Source organism: Garra rufa, chromosome 11 (assembly GCF_049309525.1).
Source record: "Garra rufa chromosome 11, GarRuf1.0, whole genome shotgun sequence".
In the NCBI taxonomy this organism is placed as follows: Eukaryota; Metazoa; Chordata; class Actinopteri; order Cypriniformes; family Cyprinidae; genus Garra; species Garra rufa.
In genome coordinates this window covers 28,076,785-28,099,465 of record NC_133371.1, presented here as the reverse complement: position 1 = coordinate 28,099,465, position 22,681 = coordinate 28,076,785, and the positions used below count along the sequence as shown (strand labels likewise).

The following is a 22,681-nucleotide window of genomic DNA, read 5'->3' as shown; positions in this document are numbered from 1 at the left end:
AAAAAACCTCATCTCATTTTCTCCTCAAACTTTAAAATCGTCCAACATCACTGTTTTACCTGTTTTTGTAAAGGGTGTTTCACTTTCTTTGCATTTTCGTTTTTTTATTTGATTACTTAATGTGTGAAGTCCAGCTAGTGCAAGATGAGCATATATGGCTAAAAAGTACATCCATTTATCCATCAGACCTTCAACCCGCTGATCCCTATTGAAGTCCACTATATGGAGAAAAATACTGAATTATTTTCCTCAAAAACCTTATTTCTTTTTGACTGAAAAAAGAAAGACATGAAGGGTGGGTGAGTAAATTATCTGGAAATGAATGTCTTCCAGTTTGTCATTTGTTGTTATCCATAGATAGTGAAAAGTCGGCTTAAGTGTGATGAATTGTAATTATGATGCAAACACCTATAGTTGTACTGTTGTGTTGTCTTGGTCATTGTATGTTGTGATTTGAAGGGATTTATACGGTCAGTTAATGAATAACATTCCGCAACACAAGCTATAAAATGTATACAGAGCTGTGTAAACACCTGCTCACGACCAGCACTCATTAAATGCAGACCACTTCAAATAAGGCCATACTGTATCAGGCTGGTTTTTGTGTCAGCACATTATGTTCGAGATCTCTGCCTGTAACTACTTATGCGGTTTTAAAAAGGTGTGATTGCGAAACGCGAGGAAAGAACTGCGGCATTAAAAAACGAACTGCAACAAACAAAACTGATTAAGGGTGACATGGAATGCAGTTCCCGAGAACCAACTACAATAACTTTAAATAAACTTACATAAGGGTGGCTGAAGGACCCCATCTAACCCCACATTTCTGATGCCCTGCTCATCGATTCCCATGTCTTGAAACATTACCAATCCCCCCACAGACAATACGGTCTCTCTCTAAATGAGTCTGTGGTATTATTGTTTGAATTGACTATGAGGTCAGTTCCCATAGGGCAATTCCATGACGACAGCTGCCATTCGCTTCCTCCAAACTGCACTGGTGCATTCTGGGAAAAAGGCTTATCCTGTTCGCACTCATGGGGAAAGAGGGCTGAGAGTGTCAACAAGAGAAAGAGGTGCTTATGAGTCTCTTGTCCTACATATCATAACTTGTACGTCCTTGTCTTGTTGACCCTCAATCTTCAAAGTCTCTTCTCAGTCTGATCTATTATGAGACATGTGAGGAATGAGATCATTACTGCCATTATGCAATTACATGTCATTTTTTTTTTGGTGAAAGCCACTACTAAATGGATTGCCATATCCGCAGCGCTTTGCTTTCTAATCCATTTAGAGAGAAATTAATTATGCAGGCTTTTAGGGAACCCTTCCATGTTCGGTTTTCAGAGCGGAATTCCCAACGGCTGCTCTAACAGTACATGCCCGAAGTTAATTAGAGACACGGCGCATCCCGTCGAAAAGAGCAACTGCGGGAGGCAATCTGGCCGCCAGTGTGAAAGATCAAAGCTCGGTTTTGTTTAGGCCTCAGCAGACGGCTCATTTAAGTAAACACTGTATCTGATGATTTGAGCTTTTCAGAAGTTAAATGCCTATTACAATCCTACACAAATCACACTGTACGGCTGGTAATAGCAAATCCCAAACTGTAAACCTAGTGTTTATACTCACTAAACCAGTCGCGTTTGCATTATTTCTCACCCTCTAGAGCGCCAGGTAAACAATGTACCCGCTAAAGGAGAAATGATGTCATCTCCAGGTGTCAGGAGAATGACAAGCCCCCTGTTGCCTTAATGACAAAGTGCTGACTGTTGAAGCTGCTTTTGATGTCGGGAAAAACAATCTGGAAAAATGCTCTCTTCAATTGCTTCGTTGTAAACAGTGCTTATGAATTATGATGACAAGTGTTTCAGGAACATTCACAGGAACACAGAGTTCCGTCCATTCTAGGAAGCCTATCAACTCGCTATAAATTTTAAAATTTGCGCTTTATGGCGAAGGCAGAGAAAGGAGAGTTCTTCATGGGTCAAGGTGAACAAATGAGCTATGGAAGCTGGAGCTTTGTTTTTAAAGCAAATTTGACGTAATGCACTTAGCTTGTGAATTTAGGAGTTGGACGCTTATGGTACATTTTAAATGTAAGATTGTCATCCTGTACTCTTGTCTTTAATATAACACTTCAGCTCTCGTATTAAGTACAAAGGTCAATATACAGAGCAAATAAAAAGGCATGTTGAACCGCTGGGGTTTGCTAAGTGCATCCGAAACAGAAATATCTCGATATCATCTAACAACCTACAGATCCCCAGAGAGACATCCACTCCTTCAAAATCTTTGTCTTCTCTTTTTACTAGGCTTTGTTAGACCCCAAACAGAATGAATTTAGACTAGAGCTTAATATTTTGGTTGATACTTTAACATTTGGATAGTTAAAGGATTAGTTCACTTGCAGAATGAAAATTTCCTGATAATTTACTCACCCCCATGTCGTCCAAGGTGTTTATATCTTTTTTTCTTTGGTTGAAGGAAATGAAGGTTTTTGAGGAAAATATTACAGGATTTTTCTCCACATAGTGGACTTCAATGGGGATGAACGGATTAAAGATATAAAATTGCAGTTTCAATGCAGCTTCAAATGGTTCTACATGATCCCAGCTGAGGAATAAAGGTCTTATCTAGTGAAACTATCAGCGGTTTTCTTAAAAAAACATAAATTTATATACTTTTTAACCACAAATGCTCGTCATGCACTAGCTCTGCAATGTGCGTCTATGACTTCCCGCATTAGGTACTCGTTTTGGAAAGGCATGTGGTTAGTTCTTCATCTGTGTACTTCAGTTCAAAAAGGTAGGGTAGGGCGAAAAACTCATCATCTCATTTTCCTCCAACTTCAAAATCTTTCTTCGCACGTTTGCTTTGTAAACACTGGGTCGGTATTTCCGCCTACGTTATGCATGACCTTTCCAACATGACTACGTAATGCGCAAAGTCCAGCTAGTGCAAGATGAGCATTTGTGGTTAAAAAGTATATAAATTTACATTTATTTTTAGAAAATGGCAGCTAAATAAGACCCTTATTCCTCGGCTGGGATCATGTAGAGCCCTTTGAAGCTGAATTGAAACTGCATTTTGGATCTTCAACCCATTGATCCCTACTGAAGTCCACTACATGGAGTAAATCCTGGAATGTTTTCCTCAACAACTTTAATTTTTTTTTGACTAAAGAAAGAAAGATCATGGGGAGAGTAAATGATCTGGAAATTTTTATTCCGCTAGCCATTTTAAACATACAGTGATAAAAGAAGAGTGTATCTGTGTGACAGAAGTTATAATAACATTAGTATAGTAAACTCTAACACTTGTATATTTGAGATGCAAAAAGTGAAACTAGAGTGTGACACTTTCACAAAGCACAATATAAGCAAACTGTATCGGTCTTGAAGTCATATGAGTTTGTTTAAAGTGTTGATATACAAGCTAAAATATTTCCTAACCACCCTGAACTGAAACAGAACTCTGAGTGGAACATGTCTGTTTTTGCACTGTTTTTGTGACAATGCAAACCACATGAATCTGGCAAAAACAAATGCATGCTCATCTCAGCTGTGTGGATGTTCTTTTCACTCTCACACCCTCCATTAAAGCACAGCTGAAATTGCCGGAAAAAGCAAAGACTGCTGATACTGCGTAGGCTCTTGTGAGCCATTAACATAAATAAACATCGATCCACCGACTAGTTGATCTGTGAAAAATAGTCTCGCAAAGCGCATATATATTTCTGTTCAAATGTTTAAGGTCAGCAAGGACACATTAAAAATAAACAAAAATATAGAGTTGAAGTCAAAAGTTTACATACACCTTGCAGAATCTGTAAAATGTTAATTATTTGACCAAAAGAAGCGGGATCATACAAAATGCATGCTATGTTATGTTACAGTATGTTATGCATGATTCTTAATACTGTGTCGTTACCTAAATGATCCACAGCTGTGTGTGTTTTTTTTAGTGAAAGTTGTTCATGAGTCCCTTATTTGTCCTGAACAGTTAAACTGCCCGCTGTTCTTCAGAAAAGTCCTTCAGGTCCCACAGATTCTGTGGTTTTTCAGCGTTTTTGTGTATTTAAACCTTTTCCAACAATGACTGTATGACTTTGAGGTCAATCTTTTCACTCTGAGGACAACTGATGGACTTGCAACTATTACAGAAGGTTCAAACGCTCACTGATGCTTCAGAAGAAAAAAACAATACATTAAGATCTGGGGGTGAAGACTTTTGAACAGAATCAAGATGTTTACATTTTTCTTAATTTGCCTAAATATCATATTTTTTTCATTTAGTACTGCCTTCAGAAGCTACAGAAAATAGTTGCATGTTCCCCAGGAGACAAAATAAGTTAAATTTACCCTGATCTTCAAATTCAGTAAGGATCTTTAATGTGAAATATCTTATTCAGGTCAGTAAAAAAAATAAAAAATTAATGCATTTTACATGATATCTCTTATTTTGGTAAAATAATTAACATTTTGCATATTCTGCAAGGTATATGTAAACTTTTGACAACAAATGTATATATAAATATATATATATATATGACTGCTGAAAATTCCGCTTTGCTATCACAGAAATAAATGACAATTTAATATTATTGTTTTTACTGTTATAATGGGCATACAAGACTTCTTTAAAAACATGTAACAACTTACTGACCCCAAACTTTTGAATACAGTCCGTGTTCAAACAATTATGCCATACTGTTCGATATAATCTTATAAAAAACGTTATTCAGATTTAGAAAATTGCATTTGACGTTATTCTCAACTGCTCCCTTCCTTCCAAAGGAAGTGGTCAGCAAAGTGCTCCTGGGAAACTGTAGTCTCTTTTACAGTGTGCTCCTAGTGTCTTTCCCCTTTAAGGACAAACCGCTTTCCCAAAAGGGAAATGTACGGCTCCTTCTCACACTGCTCTGTTTTCATTAATGCCCCACGTTGATGAGAAATGACTGTTGAGCTTCTCCAGAGGAGGAGAAAGGAATGACACAACACTCAGTTTACACTTCAGAAACATTCTGTTCTCTTCCACCTGCTTGCGCGGCCAGGTCTCCCCGCTCCAAACTTAGAAACTCAGTATGAAATATTAAAAAAACAGATGATATAATAAGAGAGCAGTTCGAAGTCACGGGAAGGACAAGAGAGGCGGAAACAGAAAACATTAAGACGTCAAGTATAATCTGTTGAGACGTATAGGAGAGGGGTTTAGTGTTTGTCTAGTGAACTGGCACAACATCAGTCTTGTTAGCATGAGAAGTACAGAAGTGGCAGCTTGCATCGACTCCATGGTGACCGCTGGAATTCTGGGTAGGTCAAACATGAGTTCGGCAAGTAGAACCCACATAAACACACCCGGTTTAAACAAGAGGGGGCCTCTAAAACTAAACGAAAGAGGATGAATGTGCATGACGCCAAGTGCTGCAGTTAAAGGTTTGATCAAAATGTGCGTCTAATGAATTCACAAGAATTCAAAAGTTGCAAACAAAGGTGCAATTAGGGTTTTCATGAGTCGTGTGGTAACATTTACTCGGACTGATTAAACTTCCCTGTTAAGAACAACAGTTTTACACAAACCTGCAACTTACAAAAGTTCATTATATATCGAACTGTATGGAATGGTCCAGTTTTAGAGATGTTTTTTTGGGACTCCATGGTAACGTGTGGGAGGTGTCAATAAACAAATAAATAAATGCAGGATGCAGTTACAACGATCAAGGAAACACAATACTTATATTTGTGGGTGTAGGAGCCTGTGCACTTGTTTTTGCCTGACGGGTCTGACAGGTTTGATTTATTGGTAAAACTTAGCAGCATTTCACAACGTGGCTCTAATATACTCTAGTGGTGCCAAGATCAATTCAATCACAGTGGAAGCGCAATGAAAATGAGTGGCGGCTATTTTGCAGCTCACACAACAGTCTGTAAAATTCCTCCATGTCATACTCAGACTGAATTTGCTATATTTGCTATATTAAAAATCTATCCATCCATTCAATAAACAAAGTCTTTTTAACCGTTTTCAAAACTTTTAAAGTTTGTCTTAACTTACGTAACATAAATGATGTCTCTTACTGAAATATGTAGTAGAAAACCCATGAAAGATTTACGTTTTAAATGGTTTGCACTGCCTTTTGCTATTTTTACCACAACACAACTCTGTATATTTAATTTGGAAAATCAAATACTGATACGATGACCACAACTACTGAAGGAGATTACAGGTGGTGATGGATATAAGCGTAGGCTTAAACCAAATGCTGTAGCATCGATTTATCCCCACAAGGAATCTAACCGCCTCAGGATATAAAGTAAAAAACACGCTGAAAAACTCCTTCAGTGGCTGTGGCATCAAGACAAGCGTCGACATGTTTACATCCTGACAGTATGGCATCTAGCATCTCGTCTCTAACATTTGTAAGCTCTTGGTCTGCCAAAAGCCTCAAAGTCATCAGGGCTGAAGTGGAGAGAACAAAGACGCAAGTCTTTAGGAAGTTTTATTCGTCCACGGGCATCTTCTCTCCTCTTCTCATTACCCTTCGACTGAAAATGGCAACCAAAAGCTGCAAAATGTGGCATTGTATTAGTATTTTATTTTATTTTTGAGTTAAAATAGCAAGTAGCAACAAAAGTAGCTCACAGAATGCAAATATCAAAATAATGGTGCCCTCCAAATTGTGTATAAAATTATATGAATCGTTTTAATAACATCAATCTTTTATTAGTCCTCTGCTATATATTTCAGTAAGAGACATTATTTAAATAGAAAATCTGCATCCTGTTAGCGTGAATTACTCTAATGGTACTGTACGAACATATCTTATAGGATATTTCCTTTTACTGCATTTTTATTGAAACACGTTAATTTCGACAGCGCTAAAAAAACAACCTTGATATGTTCAAATCACTGTCATATGGCACAGTTTGTACAGGTTTTAATGTGTTGCTTTTGTTGTCAGGTTAAAAAAACAACACCTCTAAGTAAGTAAACAAGAGACATTCCTTCCTCTCATGTTACAATGTGCCACCTGAGAAGCTACGTGATGCATGCAGCTGGATATGAATGGACTGTTTCCACTTGATGCACGTTTTGGAAGCCGTCCATGAGTAACACGTAGTGCAGGTCTCTACTGCTTCAGACATGCCTGATCACCTTCAGCCACAAAGAATCAAACACCATGTGCATGCTATATATTATACTGAGGATAAGTCTTAGTCTTAGTTTTAGGCTATGGTAATAAATCAAGAAGTATTGCAGTTACATAAACCAAAGATAAACACAATGGATTGATGTTAGTAACCCTCACTCATAAATAGCAGTCAACAACCATGCGATTCCTTCTGTACAGTATCTTCTATAAATGCATTTCCCAGCTTTACCAGTAGAAAATGCCTGGGTAAGCACAGAGCTGTAGTGTAAACCGCTTATAGGTGTCTTTTTAAATAGCTTTCTAATGCGCTTTAAGCGCTGCAGCATAGTGTGTATCAAAGAGATGAACAAAAGGAAAGAGGCTGAGCAGATGTAGTTACTCCTCCTACAAACCCTGATCCTTCTTGATAGGCACATAATGAGAAGCAGGCCAGCATTCACACTGTAACACGCACACATACACACACACATCTCCATTCATTATTCACGCCAGATTAGCTCTTTATTAGAGTGGAGGGAAGGTGGAAACCAGCAAAGGGAGAGAAATGTTTGCAACTGAAATGGCGGGACAAACCTTTGGTCAAATGTGTGCCTGTCTGCAGATTGGAGTGTGTTTTACATCACTGTACAGGTTTAGAGACTTCATAGGCTTTTCATTATTGGGTTGGAGTCTGCAGTGTGACCACAACGGTTTCCTGAATTTAACTTAACTAGTGTTGCACACACTGAACAGTTCATTGGTAATTTGAGCCATTTAAACAGTAGAGAATCGTTTATTATACATGAGCGCCAAATATAGAAATCTATTAAGTTTGCTGGTTAAACTTTACCATGATTGGTTAGTAAAATATAAGCAGGCTTATGTTTATGTTTAGTGAATTCAGTCCTGGACACTTTCTGTTCATTCAGGTTTACCTGCATGACATTCGCCATTAAGGTGAGTGACAGTGTATACAGAGTCACAGACACTCCGGAACACACTCAAACAGAGAATTAGCAGGATTCCTTGTGGTATTAGACAGGCAGATGAGAAACACCAGTGAAAAGAACAGCTGCATTCTTTCTTACAAAACAGCGTGATCCTGGGGACAACACAAGAACAAACAGCAAAGGACAAGAGGAACAAAGTGCTACAAGAAAATGTTAGCCAGTAGAAAGAATTGGGGAATGACAAATGAGACAAGAAGAGAAATGAAGAGAAGGGACATTAAAAAGAGACTAGACAAAGTATAGAGAAGACAAAATGAGAAGGGGACATGAGATGAGACAAAACAAGACTAGAAGAAAAGTGTAGAAAATAAGCGAGGAGAGACTAAATGAGACAAGACATAATGAGAAGTAAAGAGAAGAAGCAACGACACAAGACAATTAAACAGATGAGACAATGAGAGACATAAAATGCGAAAAAAAAAGAGTAGAGCAGAGAAAGGACGAGCCAAGATGAGAAGACAAGAAAGGAAGAGAGTAAATACAAGAAGAGAACACAGAAGAACAGAAATAAAGAGACATTAAAAAGAGATGAGACAAAAAGTATAGAGGAGACAAGATGAGAAGGTGCCATGAGATGAGACAAAAAAAAGACTAGGAGAAAAATAAAAGAGATGAGAATTTTATTGAAGGGACAAGATGAGACCTTAGGAAAAAGAAGAGATGAAATGAGACAAGACATAATGAGACGTAAAGAGAAGAGACAACAACAGAAGACAATTATAGAGAAGAGACAACGAGAGACATAATAGGAGACAAAAATTGGGTAGAGAAAGGACGATCCAAGATGAGAAGACAAGACAAAATGAGAAGATAAGACAAAACAAGAAGGGAAGTGAGAAAATACAAGAAGAGAAGACGAGACAAAATAAAACAAGACAAAATGAGAAAGAAGGGAAGACAAGACAAACAAAAAGAGAAGACATCAGACTAAATGAGAAGGACAAAATGAGAAAAATAGACAAGATAAGTCAAGATGAGAAGACAAGAAAAAAACGAGAAGTAAAGAGAAGAGGTGAGACAAGAACAGAAGTCAATTTAAGAGACAAGACGAGAGAAATAAATTGTAACAAAAATAGAGGAGAAAAGATGAGTCAAGATGAGTATACAAAATGAGAAGAGAAGACAAAAGAACAGTCACGATGATAAGACAAGACAAAACAAGAAAGGAAGAGAAGAGAAAGCAAGAGAAGAGAAAAAATACAAAATGAGAAATAAGAGAAGACAGGACATAACAAGAAGAGATTAGACAAAAAGAGAAGACAAAGGCAAACCGTCTTTTGCCGTTAAAATAAAATAAAAAATAAAACAAAAAAGTTTCCCTTTCAGACTCAAAATATATGGGAGGAGAACACAATGAATCTTCGCAATTACTAACATTTGCGCTCATCAAATTACAGGTATTTGCACCATGATTTAACGCCCCAAATAAAAACTTGTCTTAAAGCAGCCAGTAATTCGCCCAGCTCTTGGTAGATTGCACTGGTCATTATAAAAAAGATCTGGCTGCGTCTATGTTCAGTAAATCACATGCAGATTTTTCCCTTCACATCAGTGCTTTTATGGATTTGCGCTCTAACGCTAATTTGCCCTGTTTAGTAAAACTGGCCTAAAATGAGAAAAGTCAAGATGAGAAGACAAAACTAGAAGAGTTGACAGGAAAACAAGAACTCCATGCAGGTAGACCCTCAAAAGAGGCGACAGACATGTTCAGGCAGGTTTAGTAGGTTTAGTATAACCCCATCACATCCTGAACCAAAATGAAGGTGAGAGGTAAATGTGGAAAGGATGCACAGGTGGATGTGAATATAGGTTGACTTAAACTCTTTGTCCAACATGATGAAGACATATAGGACCTACACAGCAAGCCCATTCTCTGCACAAGAAGGATTTATGGACTTGGAAACAACAACTAAATAGTCTCATTTACACTTCAAACTACGCAACGTGTGATTGTATGTTTTAAATTAGAAACAACTATGTGTCGCACGCCACTGCTTTAACAAAACCCATGCTTTTGTCTTAAAAGGCGTCAACATTCTCCATCACAAAAGACTTGTACCTTAGTGATGAAAACCATCATCTAACACGATCAATAGTGCCATAGTAACATAGTAAGCCATAGTGCACTGTGTTTACAGACTCATTGTGCCTCTTTTCTTCACAATTCACCGAAGCCTGCAAAAACTTGAATGGACGCACCCAGAATCGCCTGCGATTCACGCAAGGGGAAGTGGTTTGTCTTTAACATGACAGATGTTGTGTTAGAGATGCAGCTAAGGGATCATTATGAGCGTGAGGGGACATATTATGCTGGTGAAGAATAGAGAGACCACTTAGAAGTTTTAAATAGATGCTTTGTTGTTCTTCGATGACTGACATGGAGATGCATGTGTATGTTGCACATTGTGTTCGCAGTGGCACAGTGGTTTTGTAAATGCAGTAATCCACCTCCATACAAACACGCCGGAGGACAGCAGGAACCAATCAGCCCTTGATATCTGCTTTCTGTTTATCAACACTTCAGCAAGTGTTACTGTCTGTGGGAGATGGCAGGGTCTTCAGCCCATAGCTCCCTCAGAGCTCTTAAGTTGAGCGTTTATTTATAGTCGTGTACCAGTCGGCTCTTTTACAAACTTTAAGTAAATGGCCAGAGTGAGTGTCTGTGCACTTACTGTAAGAGAAACTGAGGCGAGGGGTGACGTCGTCTTCTGCTGCTTGACCACATCCAATCAGAAGGACATGGAGAAGAAATAGGATAGATACACGTGTCATGTTTAGTGTCCACATTTTGCTCCTTGTCTCTCAATGTGTTTTCACTCTGGATTTTCTGGCGCTCATGAAGATCTTTTCCCTTGCTCGTTTATTTTTCTTCTTCTCCTCAAACTCCAGAAAAGGAGAACCGTGTACTGATGGGACGACCGGCGGTCACCGTAGGGCCTCACAATGGTGGATTTCAACCAAGAAAGAAGTCCTCAAGGACGGTGGTAAAGCCCAAATCAGTCTCCATGTGCTCGTGTAGATTCCCACACAGGCTTTTCAAAAATCTGTAACAAACAAGACACAAGAAGATTCACATTAGGATGAGATAAAATGGTTTGTTACTGGTGGGAATCCATTTCCATGTGTTTTTTTTTTTGTTGTTGTTGTTGTTGCCGACTGTTCTTCAGAAAAATCCTTCAGGTCCCACAAATTCTTTGGTTTTTCAGCATTTTTGTGTATTTAAACCCTTTCCAACAGTCACTGTATGATTTTGAGATCCATCTTTCCACACTGAGGACAACTAAGGGACTCATATGCAACTATTACAGAAAGTTCAAACTCTCACTGATGCTCCAGAAGTAAACATAATCCATTAAGAGCCAGGGGGTGAAAACTTTTGAAACGGAATGAGGATGTCTGCATATTTCTTATTTTGCCTAAATATCATGTTTTTTTTTTATTTAGTACTGCCCTTCAGAAGCTACAGAAGATACTTACATGTTCCACAGAACACAAAATAAGTAAAATTTACCCTGATCTTCAAATTCAAAACTTTTTGAACCTTATGTGATAGTTGCATATGAGTCCCTCAGTTGTCTTAAGTGTAAAAAGATGGATCTTAAAATCATACAGTCATTGCTGGAAAGGGTTCAAATACACAATGCTGCAAAACCAAAAATATTTGTGGGACCTGAAAGATTTTTCTGAAGAACAGGGACTCAATAATGACTATCACTAAACAAAATTGAAAAGAAAAAAAAAAAAAAAACAGCTGTGGATCATTCAGGTTACAACACAGTATTAAGAATCAAGTGTATGTAAGCTTTTGAATGGGTTCATTTTTATAAATTCAACTATTATGCAAATGTCTTTTATGTGAAATATCTTATTCAGGTCAGTACTAAATAAAAAACAACATGCATTCTGTATGATCCCTCTTATTTTCCTTAAATAATTAACATTTTGCAGATTCTGCAAGATGTATGTAAACTTTTGACCTCAATTGTATCTTCTCAATTAGAACTGGCCCTGTTTAAGCCAGCCTAAGTTGGTTTCCTTGTCTTAGCTGGTTTAGCTGGGACGCTGAAAGGCAAAAAGTGTCCCAAACCCCTTTAAAACTATCAAAACAGACTTAATTAAGACCATGTGTATAGAGTTCATTTCACAAGCATTTATCTATTTCTAAATTAAGCAAATATCCTTTTCACGCTACGCTAAACCCACAACACAGAGTGAGTCACATTATGTCACGCTTGATAGCTTCAGGAGATGTGGGAACTCAAACCAGACTACTTCTACCTGTACGGTCAACTCTCCATGTGGGGTTATATCGCTATAAATCATCAGCAAAGATTCAGATTCGTGCCAAGAATTACCGCATGAATGAGAATATGTAGCCCTAAGGGACACAAATTTACACAATATTTACTCACTGCTCAGCAGGACTCTATGTCTGTGTTTAATTAGCACTAAAATGAGCAAGTTTGTAGAAAAAAAGTGCCCTTTTTAAGACCTCCACTGCTGGTAACCAGAATATATAGGGTTGTTTTGGATGCTAATGCCATTCCTTGGTCAACAAATGACACAAAAAATAGCATTCTGGTGTACTTGCATTTGATGGCGAACTAAAAAACCAGTCTGATCCCTTATGGACATTCCTGTTGACGTAAGCCGGTCTTCTCAGTAGGGTATAAGGATGATAAGGCAATAAATAAGTACTTCCTGGAAGTGGTGGTATCACTTATGAGACAATGGAAAGTCTTTCATTCTCTGTTTACATGTTAGCTTCGGAGAACAGACCCCACTTTACTCTAATCACCCACACTGATCATCTAATCATCATTTCATCTGTTCCATTCCATAAATTACTGTTCTGAGAACAGATATTCAACACAATGCCATAAAATGTATAATTTCCAGCCTCCTGCTAAGCTGACCTCATTTAGATAAGCAAGGTAAAGTAATACACAGAGTTTGACTTCCAGGCAAATGAAATGGACTGTAAATAAGTTGAATAGCTTTGCACTTGATATGTGATCTACAGCACAGAACCCAACCCTGTCATCAGCCCAATATGTCAGCAAGCTAACACTTAAGTGGTTTCCATTACTCGGGCTATACAGACGAGCCTTTTAAGCACAACCACAAAGCTAATCCAATTGCAAGTCCCATTTAGGTTTAAGATTTAATATCAACGTCAAATGTGTATATTTTATTTTTATGAACTGCCAACAGTAAAGGGCTAACAAATAGGGTGTGGTAAAATCAGAGCTGGAGGAAGGGGAAAAAAGCAGTCCGGCTTTCGCTAGACGTCTGAAAGTAACATATGTCTAAAACACACATATGTAATTTATTATGTGGAACCTAGGGGTGGGCGATTTACACACGATTACAGGTAGAGACTTTTGAACATCGTCTCTATCACAGTTACACATTCACATGACATTGCTGTGCTACATGATCATGAAAACGTATTGTTTGCATGTGTTTTAAAGCATTGCAGTTTAAAAACAAGTGGTTTTAAGCTGTTAAAGCGCAATAAGCAGCGAAAGAGAACTCATTTCGCTTTATGTGCATGCTGTCTGTTTCTGAACGCTCTCAAAGAGGCGTGTACACATGAAGATGTTCCTTATACAGCGCAGGAGTTATATGTTATGTTATGTTATGTTATTTTTGCTGCTTTATATTTATAGTACACTCACTACTGTGACAAAATGCCTATCCTTGCAAGTATCCTCATAAACACTGTAATTTAGGTTTTAAGTGAAAGCAAACAGCTGAGAAAAGAAAATGTGTAACGGTATATTAAATCTGGGTAGCTCTTAAAGTGACAGCAGTCTAATATTCCTGCTGTCTGTCATTCATGTTAACAAAACAAAAGAGAGAAAATCTCTCACTGCTCTTGATTTTGATTTATAGAATTTTGGTCATATTGCTCACTCCTAGTGTAACCTCGAAGCTTGAGTATGGCCATAACGCTTCTGCAGATCATCATCATATCTATTTATGCTTTACCTCAAAAAGTCTTAAAATTGAGCCAACACTCTAATTTGGCATCAGGCTCTAAGAGTGATACTGCAGGCCAATTTACTGTACAACTGCCAAAACAGCAAGGATGCTTTGCTCTAATATAGACAACATGAGAGCACTAGCTGACAGTCGTCCCTTAATAAAAAGAAGACAGAAGCAAGGCAACTTTTCCATCTGGAGCACGACAGACCTTGGACTCCCACAGGGAAGATTCACGTCCCAAATGGGAAAACTGCTGCTTGTTTAAACGGCATCTCAAATTTGTATTGGCATAGCATGAGGAGATAAACTGATTACAAGGGAATGCAGTTTAGATTTTCACAGATGATCTTCTGAAGAACTGTTGAATCATTAATGATTGGGGTTTTTTAGCATTAGCCAAGGCCTAAAGGCACAAACACATATATACCTATACCTATGAACAACATATGGCACATACAGTTAAAGTCAAAAGTTTACATACACCTTGCAGAATCTGGAAAATGTTAATTATTTTACCAAAATAAGAGGAATCATACAAATGCGTATTAATTTTTATTTAGTACTGACCTGAATAAGATATTTCACATAAAATATGTTTATATAGTCCACAAGAGAAAATAGTAGTTAAATTGATAAAAATGACCCCATTCAAAAGTTTACATACGCTTGATTCTTAATACTGTGTTGTTAACTGAATGATCCACAGCTGTTTTTTTTGTTGCTGCTGTTGTTGTTGTTTAGTAATAGTTATTCATGAGTCACTTGTTTGTCCTGAACAGTTAAACTGCTCGAAGTTCTTCAGATAAGTCCTTCAGGTCCTTCAGGTTCAGCATTTCTATGAGCGTTTGAACCTTCTCTAATAGTTGCATATGAGTCCCTTAGTTGTCAAAATCATAGTCATTGTTGGAAAGGGTTCAAATACACAAAAATGCTGAAAACCACATAATTTTGTGGGACCTCAAGGATTTTTCTAAAGAACAGCTCATAACAACTAACTTCAGTTGTATCAAACAAAGTAGCACAAATGGACACAGCAAGTTTAACCTCTTCACTTAGCCTATAGAATATATGGAACCTTGAAAGGACATTCTATGTATAGTCACCACCAAACTCAATTTCCATTAGAAAAGTTCATCAAATTGTTTGCTGTATTTGGCATTTGCTACACTGTTTCACCACCAACAGCTCTGCAAATCTGCACACTATCTCAGCTCAGACAAGAGATACATTTACAAGGTCAAACTCCTCCTGCTACTGTCCATATGCTGGGGTTGGAATGTGTCCTGCACTGGTCAAGGCTGTGGCTTCAGCCATATTGGTGCGGGAGGCTTGCTTACGAAGCACCATTAGCCTTCCTAGCACTGGGAACGTTGGAGTGACATCCCAGTTGACCAATGGCAATGTGATCTCATTAATTTCAAGCTTTGACAGGAAGAGGATAAATGCTGCTGGGGTACGTGCGGAAATGAAGTAGGACGCTGAAGGTGTCTCTAAGAGAGATAATGCACATTTTGCTTTCTTTCTACTGTTGGATTAACACAGGAGCCATAAATCATCTCACTACTGGTCCTCAAAGGTGTTTTATTGTGATGAATGATCAAATACTGACTACAATTCCTAAATCCTAAAAGGGGCGACCTCAATGAACAAGCATGATGTATAAACGTTAATCATTGAGTTAAAACTAATGGTAAAACTTGTCTGGTTTGGACTGAATTGGTATATTTGTTAGCCAGGAAAAATGATTGATACAGCATGACTTTAATATGATTTGTAACATGAAAACAAATATAATTCAGAGACATTTGGAGGGTATTTCTCGGAAGGATGTCCTTAAATTATTTTTCCTCAGACATAAAAAACTAGTGTGCAAAAATACTGAACGTCTGAAGAAAACAGAAAGAAAGAAAGAAAGAGAGAGAGAGAGAGAGAGAGAAAGGAAATGGTTTGCATTATCATAAAGTAGAAAACTTTCATCCACAGACCGCAAAAATAATTAAAATGATGGCATGTGTTAACAAGTACATAAATGATCTCTATTTAGTCAACGCCTAGTCAATAATCTTCCTTCTAATTCTGCGAGTTTGTGAGCCATATGTGATCATGGCATCAAATGTCACTTCCTGTCTTTCATAAAAATAGAAATAGTTTACTACAGAAACAGCTGTCCAGATTATCTGGTTTTTAGATGAGATAAAATTATCCTGAAGCAAAGCCAAGGACTAATGCTTTAGATAAGTGTGTAATAGTATTTTCCATTTCCGTGACAAAAAAACAAAACAAACACTTAACACTTAGCACTTAAAAGCACAATACTATTAGACTCTTAGTTACTGTTAAAAAAAAACTTTTAAAATTGAAAAAAAAAAAATTGAAATAAATAAAAAAAATTATATTCGATAAATATTAGAAAGAAAAAAAAAACTTAAAAGAATGACAACTGAAAATACAAAATTAAAATCCAATCCAAATATTATTTATAAAACTATAATAATACATACATTTGCAAGTTAAATGGGACTCTTTCATGGAACACGAGCAGGACGAATTTTTGTCTAAATCGTTCGTTAAGTCGTTCTGTTGTAAACTTTCGAATTAATGAAAATGTTCATATTTTTTGAAATCCTAGTTGGTATGAAAGAAATGTACACCTTGCTCAGTACCATGCGAGATTGATGACATTCATTTTCAATACACTGCCATAATAATTGTTCACAACTTTATTTGCCCTGTCTTTTTGTAAAGGTCGTTGCACACTTAGTTTGAAATTGTTGTCTAAAATTTTCACACGTCAAAGACCTCACATTGTGTCAATCGTGTTTACACACTGTTACTGTTACTTCATTTTTATATTCAGAAATATTTTTCAAAATAAGATACTTGTGATGCATTATTGCCACAGATCAATGCAACCAAAATCCCTAAGCTTTAAAAACGCTGTGCCACCAAAACTCTCTCAAGCACCGCCAGCTGGCCATTTTTTCAGCTGACAAAAACTAGGGTGCGCCGATGCGATATTCAGTATCGATATTGCTCTGATACTGGCATTTTCTGTTGGATCTGGGTATTGGTCAGACAAGACTGATCCAAATCCGATATTCTGTGTATACAGTTCTTAGCGTGTTTGTTTGTTATTTTTCTTTATAATGAAGTTGTCTATATTTAGTAGACTGTGTGTAACCCAATGATGATCAGGTCAACACACATGAAGTATAGTAATTCTACACTGATTAAAAAAAATATATATATATACTCTTCTGGTATCGGAACGGGATCGTTTCTGAAAAAGTGGTATCGAGCCAGCCTACTAAAAACTGGGTGGACACACGTTAATTGAATATTTATTGTTAGGCATATGGCTTATTAGTCTTTTTTGCATTTATGCAATATACTAGAGCCAAAACTTGAGAAGAGAGTCCAGAATATTACACTGCGACTGCGTTCCTAGACACGTGATTTACGTAGTTGTAATTCATAGGCGGGAATTATGCTAATTGTGAATAAGCGTGCACGCACACCCTATTTACAAATGATTCGCATTCATTAACAGACACAAATGTAACTTCCAAATCCATAATGTAGAGTATTTTCATGGCACGTCATCAGTCGGCCATATTGGCGGCACTAAACGTAAACAGTGCACCTGAACCGAACTAAAACTTGCATATTTTGCTGATTATTGCTGCTAAAATGGTCAATTATAATCACATTTTGCGCTGTACTAATCGGTCAGACTAGGCAAAACATTTGGAGTACTAGAGACTGACAAAAGTTATAACAAATCAAGGAGAGGTGTGCAAACGCCTGAGGAACAAAAGGCGTTTGTGGTTGGCCAAACTGAACCAGGATTTCCAGGGCAAGAATCTTGACAACATTCATGTTTGTTCTTATCATTTCCAGTCAGGTAGGTGAAATATTAGGCTAATATCTTTAATCTTTAATTAATACTGCTTGTAAGTATCTTTACCACGTATTAACTTTGGTTTGTCAAAATATTGCACCCTTTCCTGCTTACTAAGTCTTTCTCTATATGATTTAGCAGCTTCCACACGTTTTTCCCATAGTTTAGACAGCAGAACAACGTATTCAGTAGCACATTAACCATGCAATCCATGCTGTTGTTTACATCCGAGTATCACCAATATGGCCGTCAGGGTAACTGACCAAATCGTGACTTAAGTGCAAATTCTCTATACAAAGCATTTGTGAATTTTCGTAAAAAACGTTTTACTCTGAATTTATTAGTAAACTTCATGAATGAAGCCCAATGTGTATTGAAGAAACGGAGAATGCTTATTTCTTCGTGTAGAAGTGTGCGTGTGGGTATATGTGAGTGCAGAAGCAGATGTGTGAGAGGAGGAATGTGTCGTGACTCAAGGGGACTTTAAAGAATAACTAGCACATGTGTGACAGAACTATGACTCATTGCTCTCAAAGTGCCTTTTGAAACGGTCCACTGCAGAAGTTCCGCAAACTTTGCGATCAGATACACATGGACACCTATGAATCAGAGAACACGAGCAATGTGACTCAGCAGCACAGGTATCAAAACACTTCAGAAGTGCAGGAAGTAAAGCTGACACCTGTTCACAAGCACTCTGTCATCGGAGCAAAGTTCAACACCGGTATCTACTGTATTTAACTTCCTTTGCTCTTTCCATGGAAAGAGTGAATCATTAAGTTCGGGATCGTGAAGTTTTCCACTGTCCTCGTCTCTGAGCTGATCCCAAGACCCAGCTTAGAGTAATTAATGGCCCGCTCCTCCCTGGGTGATCTGGCCAGCCTTAATTACATCCATATGTTCCTTCAAAGATCTTTAATAGCCTAATTAAAATCTTATTAAATAGCCAAAGCAAAATGAAGGGGGAAAAAAAATTCTGGCTCAAATCAAGTTTGAACATGTTAAAAAAAAGGAGCTTCCATAAATGATCAAGCTCATTTTTTAGGCAAGACTTCTCAGATGAAACGCTTTACGTTTTGGTTTAATTAAACGGCTGACCTAACTAGATAAATGTGGATGAAATGTAAAATATGACCATGAAATGGCCTAGGAATATCATTACCGCTGTCTCTCTCAAGTAAAATACCTCTAACGGGGACAGAGTCAGATGTGCAAATATTTCTAGCCGAGATTCATTTTGTCCTCGCTCCTGCTTTGAAATTTCCATAACAGATGTGGGGTCTGTGAAATGTAGAACGGCACAGAAGCATCTGTGAAAAGACCTGCTAATGCCATCATCTCTGTCAGGTAAAATGATATTTAAATGAAAGGCTGTTTAATTCCAGTGCATATTTAATTATCCCACTGGTCAACCGACTCCAGATCAGCGTTTTTACAGTGATTCAAAGCCCAGAGTTTTCCATTTCTTCAGGCAAATACTAATTTTCTGATTCATACATGGACAAGGACACAAAGAATGTGTGGACTGGATGAAGTTGAATTCCAAAGTGTAATTTGAGAAACTTTGATATAATTAGAGTTGTAATGCTGCTACTGTCACAGCACTGACTCATCTCTGATGGCATCCCCACTGCTTTCAGTTCTATTTCGAAAGAAACAAAGCTTTTCTTAATAGCACACAGTATATGGAAGAGCTGCTGTGGTTTTCCAAGAAATCTGCCTCGTTGGAATTTATTACAAAGAAATGCTATTCTCAGAACAGCATATATAAAACAGCTCCTCGGATGGAGAAGCCAGAATCTCAGTGAAGAGAATGCAACAGGTGGAGTTTTGCCATTTCTATGCGTGGCTGCATTCAATGTGTTTTACATTTTCGCTCGCAAGTGCAGAATTAAAACAGGATGATTATAAAAAGCATCCCACTTATTATAAGATTCATCTAAGATTAGGAATGTGTAGACAGAGCGTAATTTGGCACAGACTCTCTTCTTCAACAGGCCCTCTCTGACTTTTTTCCAGACAGCCAAACAAAATATATTAGTCTATAACTCATATTTAGACCTATTGTGTACTTTTAAAACGCACTAAATATATATTTAATATATATATAAGTAAGATTTTTTGTTGTTTTTAAATAAGATTCATTTGCTCATCACGGCTGCATTTATATGATCAAAAATACAGAAAAAAAGTTAAATTGTTAAATATTTTGTCTTGTTTCTAGCCAGATTATCTAAAATTTTTCAAATCAAGAAGGATTTTCTAGACAAGTAAAAATTATTGTCTTGTTTTCAGAAAGAAAACAAGTCAAAATTAAGCACATTTTTGCTTGAAACAAGCAAAATAATCTGCCAGTGGGGTAAGAAAAATAATCTTGTTTTCTGTTTGAAATATTTGAAATAAAAAATTTTGCTTACCCCATTGGCAGAATATTTAGCTTGTTCTAAGAAAAAAAATTCACTTAATATTGACTTGTTTTTTTCTGAAAACAAGACAATACTTTTACTCATCTAGAAAATACTTCTTGATGTAAGAATTTCTAGATATTTTGGCTGGAAACGACAAAAAAAAAAATCTAAGAAAAGCATTTTTTGCAGTGTGTCGCTCAATTTTTTGGAACCTGTGATACTTTATTCAGGAATCTTTGATAAATAAAAAGTTAAAAGAAAGCATTTATTAAAAAGTAGAAATCTTTTCTAATAATATAAGTCTTTTTCACTTTTTCTGAGTAAAATTATTTATTTCTTAAAAAAAACTTTGAATGCTAGAGTATATAAATAGAAAAGACTTCTATTTTAAATGCTGTTCTTTTTTATTATTTATCAAAGAATACCGAAAAAAAGTATAAACAGGTTCCAAAAAAAAAAATTTAAATTATGATAATAAATTATTATATCAGAATGATTTTCTGAAGGATCATGTGAAACTAAAGACTGGATTAATGATGCTAAAAATTTATCTTTGCATCACAGGAGCAAATTATATTTTAAAGTATATTGTGTATATTAAAGTATAAAGTGTGTGTGTGTGTGTGTGTGTGTGTGTGTGTGTGTGTGTGTGTGTGTGTGTATGTATGTGTATGTGTATGTGTGTGTGTGTGTGTGTGTGTGTGTGTGTGTGTGTGTGTGTTAGGGGTGGGCGGTACACCGGTATCATAGTCATCACCGGTGTGACATTGCGCCACGACAAGGATTTTCTAATACCGTCAATACCGTAATAAATCAATTATATGCCTTGAACGGCTGCATTTACATCAATAATAGCTAATTCTAAATAAGGCACTAAAGTTTAACTTGCCTGCGACTGTTTGTCAACTGCATGCGCACATACAGTCGGTGCGTTCACACCTAACGCCGAGCGAATATGCGCATCGCGTCACTCACTCTAGTTTATCCGCGGGATGTTTTTCCCATCACTCGCGCGAATAACAAGAAGGCGCGATCGACCATGGCGGAGATAAATACGATCGCTGCTTTGTTCCTGTTGTGTAAGTTCTAAATGCACCGGAAAGCCAAACGCCTGTCTAGGTTCACAGCACAGTAACGTTAATGTATCACAGACATATCTCACGATTCCTTCTATAAACAAAGTGTAGAGAGAGTGTAAATAAGAGATTGATCGCAGTACAGAGAGCGTCGTTGATTATAATAGAGCTTTGTGATATCGCAAACTAAGATGAGGGACAGCTTTTAATATTTTTATGGGAGTTTGTAAATGAGATATTAATTTAATAAAGCCGTTAAATAAACAAGAAGTTATTATTAAGTGACTTACATGGTCTGAGAATAACACTTTGCTCTGTTTCGTCGGCAAAAATGTATTCTGGAACAAGTCACACCGCTGTGTTTAAATGAAGATGCGCAGTTCTCCAATCAAACACTGCGGTGTTTCGTTTATAAGTAAACGTGCGTTTTTAAACTAATCTAGTGAAATGATTCAATTTCCCATTTATAAAGAGAGTCACTTGAATGAACCATGTGCTCAAACGAATCAAATGAAAAATACGATTCAGTAATTAATTTCAGTGTCTTGCCGCCACCTGCTGGCAGATCCTTTCATTTATTGAAATCTTAAATACTTGTGTATTCCAAATTTTATTTTTAAAACACTAATCTCAACATGAATTTATAGATTTGATTGCACTCATGGCACCTCTGAGCCTCATTTTCATGGACGACACTATAAAAATTAAGACAGAAATCTTGCTGATCATTATTACTTGCTGAACTATTACTAGCACTACCTCATAGGGGTTTCAGTTCAATGAAGCAAATTGACTTGAGTGGAGAAGCCACATCTCAGTGGATTCACTCCACCAACTCTTATTTGTCAGCATTGAAGGGCCTGAGTTGGACCGTTTCAATGGCCAGAAGGTAGTTGAAAGGTGGCACTCTCAGACAGAAAGGGCTCTGAGAGTATCGCTCTAGAACAGAGACAATATTTGTGATCTTCTGATCAAGACCAGGAACATAATACCGTGATATTATACCGTCACCGTTCAAAAGATGAAAAATACCGTGATATTAATTTTAGGTCATATCGCCCACCCCTAGTGTGTGTGTGTCATTTTATCTCTGTAACCCTACTTTCACTTACGGAAAAAAAAAAATCATGTCTGACAGTACAATAACACATTAATACAATGGC

General features: G+C 37.1%; 1 protein-coding gene across 1 annotated transcript in view; it reads right to left on the bottom strand.

Annotated features, from left to right (window-relative positions):
• The window catches only part of sema4ba (sema domain, immunoglobulin domain (Ig), transmembrane domain (TM) and short cytoplasmic domain, (semaphorin) 4Ba), an 80,796-nt gene that overhangs the window by 35,729 nt on the left and 22,386 nt on the right, over positions 1-22,681 (bottom strand). Inside the window, exon 2 of the mRNA XM_073850620.1 lies at positions 10,815-11,186. Within this exon, the coding sequence (XP_073706721.1) occupies positions 10,815-10,929 (115 nt within the window). The 5' untranslated portion in view covers positions 10,930-11,186. The remainder of the gene's footprint in view (positions 1-10,814; positions 11,187-22,681) is intronic.